The sequence below is a fragment of the Olea europaea genome, unplaced genomic scaffold (genome assembly GCF_002742605.1).
Source record: "Olea europaea var. sylvestris unplaced genomic scaffold, O_europaea_v1 scaffold18303, whole genome shotgun sequence".
In the NCBI taxonomy this organism is placed as follows: domain Eukaryota; kingdom Viridiplantae; phylum Streptophyta; class Magnoliopsida; order Lamiales; family Oleaceae; genus Olea; species Olea europaea.
Window position 1 is genome coordinate 1 of NW_019236068.1, and position 2,156 is coordinate 2,156.

At 35.3% G+C, this 2,156-nt stretch overlaps 2 protein-coding genes across 2 annotated transcripts; both read right to left on the reverse strand.

The window, feature by feature from the left end:
- Window positions 1-403: 403 nt before the first annotated feature.
- On the reverse strand, window positions 404-863 carry LOC111378534 (homeobox-leucine zipper protein HDG11-like). Its single transcript, XM_023001755.1, has one exon. It carries the CDS (start codon window positions 861-863, stop codon window positions 468-470), a length of 396 nt encoding a protein of 131 aa, XP_022857523.1. The 3' UTR covers window positions 404-467.
- Window positions 864-946: 83 nt separating this feature from the next.
- Window positions 947-2,107, reverse strand: LOC111378533 (homeobox-leucine zipper protein HDG11-like). Its single transcript, XM_023001754.1, has 5 exons — window positions 2,029-2,107; window positions 1,842-1,894; window positions 1,567-1,750; window positions 1,194-1,462; window positions 947-1,084 (listed from the first exon to the last, which is right to left on the reverse strand). Exons 1-5 carry the CDS (start codon window positions 2,105-2,107, stop codon window positions 947-949), a joined length of 723 nt encoding a protein of 240 aa, XP_022857522.1.
- Between the last annotated feature and the right edge of the window lie 49 nt (window positions 2,108-2,156).

The following is a 2,156-nucleotide window of genomic DNA, read 5'->3' on the forward strand; positions in this document are numbered from 1 at the left end:
AGTTTTTAATCCCGCAAGGGGTTTTTACCATCAACTATTTTCCTGTATTATTTACTTTTCTGCAATTTATTATACTACGACAATTCAACATAGGATAGTGTGCATGTAAATTCATCTTGATAAATTAATAACTGTGACTTGTTGCAATTATTAATTAAATAGGTTAAATTTCGCATAATCACCAATTCAGCCCCCTCTAAGTATTAGTTGGGTCAAACTGTATTATTTTCAAATCCAAAGCATACAAAGTGAAAATATGTCAAAGCTATGCAGCAATAGTTTGAAGGGTCTAGTTATTTGGTGATACAGTAACGGATTTTTGTATGTGAATGAAAATAACCAATCAACAGATCACATTGCTATGTTCTAAATTATCATTGCATAATCATGTGTCTATTGCGATTGTCATCACACCAGTGTCTGCAAATATTATCCCATTACATAATTGAATGCAAATTATTACTCTATCAATCCAATTCGGAGCAATCAAGAGCTACTTTAATTTTTTGAACTGTGGAACTTATAAGAGAGTCCACAGTGGCCACTGACTCCATTATTTGTTGCTCTGAAAGTGTATTACCACCCAATAGTATGTGAAAAGCCGCTGTCAAGAGTGAACCACTGGTGTTACTCGGGTTTGAGCTGCTTGACTCTCCAATTTCATTATGATCAAGGTGGCCATCGCTTGAGATTATATATCCAGATGGAAGAATAGGAGTTATCGTAGTATCTTCACCATTAACAGCTGAGGTGATGGATTGTAACTCCATTGGGGCATAGATTATAATTGCTCCTAGGGATTCATTAATGCTACTCTCTTGGAGTATCAGCATGTTCTTCTCATTGGGTACATATGGCTGCATCAATTACAAATACCATTGAGGTAAGAAAACCATCGGTACACAATTAAGGACACTGGAGAAGGTCATAAATTAAGCAACAAATATTAAAATGCTTTATAGCGCCATATATAGTGAAGTAGAAAGGAAGTAACCTTGATGACAGAGAGACAATTTCCAGAATGTGTTCCAGTCGAGATGTGTGCAACCTCATTAACAGGACTTCCATTGGATAAAACATCCCACTGCAAGTGAAAATCGATTTTTCTCTGAAATTTCTATACTCGTTTTAAACAGTTTTAAGCAAACTGACAATCTTATTCAAGTATTACGAAAAATGATTATAATGTATACCTCAGCTCTCTTTTTATCATCTTTGAAGAAGTTAAAGAGATTCTCTGGTGAAAGGGGAAGCCATAGAGAGGTGGCTGCACTGACGATCAAGCCTTTTGGTTGGCCTAGGCCATTGCTTTGTCTAAGCGAGACCCGAACTCCACTATTATTCAATTCTGAAACGTGGGAAAAAGCTAGATTGTTCGACATGCTCAACATTTCAAAAAAATCCTTGATCATTCTGTGAGAAAGTTTCATTAAATTTCTCTGGCCTTCGACTGAGTAAGCCACTAGAAAAAAAAAATGATCACAATCATTTTTCTCTCAAATTTGGTACAATAGAATATCATTGCACTACTGAAGGATAGACTACGGAACAGGAGTGAACCTATACCTTCTTCAAGTTCATGTCTAGGTATATTAGTTAGCTCCATTGAGAATGCGAATCTCTCGCACATCCATTGTAAACTAGCAATCCACCTCTTGGCTCCATATGCCTGACAGCTACATATTAGGTCTCTATAGAGACGATGAATTAAGAATTTATCATAGACCTGAACATGTTCGATCCATGTAACCTATTATACAAAATAAATAAAATTTGTAAATGGAGAATACAATCGAGTGCATGCACAACTTGTGATATCAATTTTAAGAAATCATTAATACTGTCAAATATAGCACATGAGTCAATAGCTCGGTGTAAATAGCCATATATTGATCTAACAAGAATTTATAAAGCAATGTTGTAGTTAAAAGTAGAAATTAGTTAAACAGACATAACCTTGGGACACTAATTAACATATAGGGTTATAAAATTAATGGCTTGCTTATCTTCTTATTTCATGGATCTTACGTGCCACGAGGCGCGTGAGGATTGTGAAATTTTCACTCCCGAAATATTCCATAATCTTCCTTAAATTGACTTGCCACATTGTAAAGGCTACGTGAAAAGGCTCTCTTGATGAAAAACCTTTTTTTTTT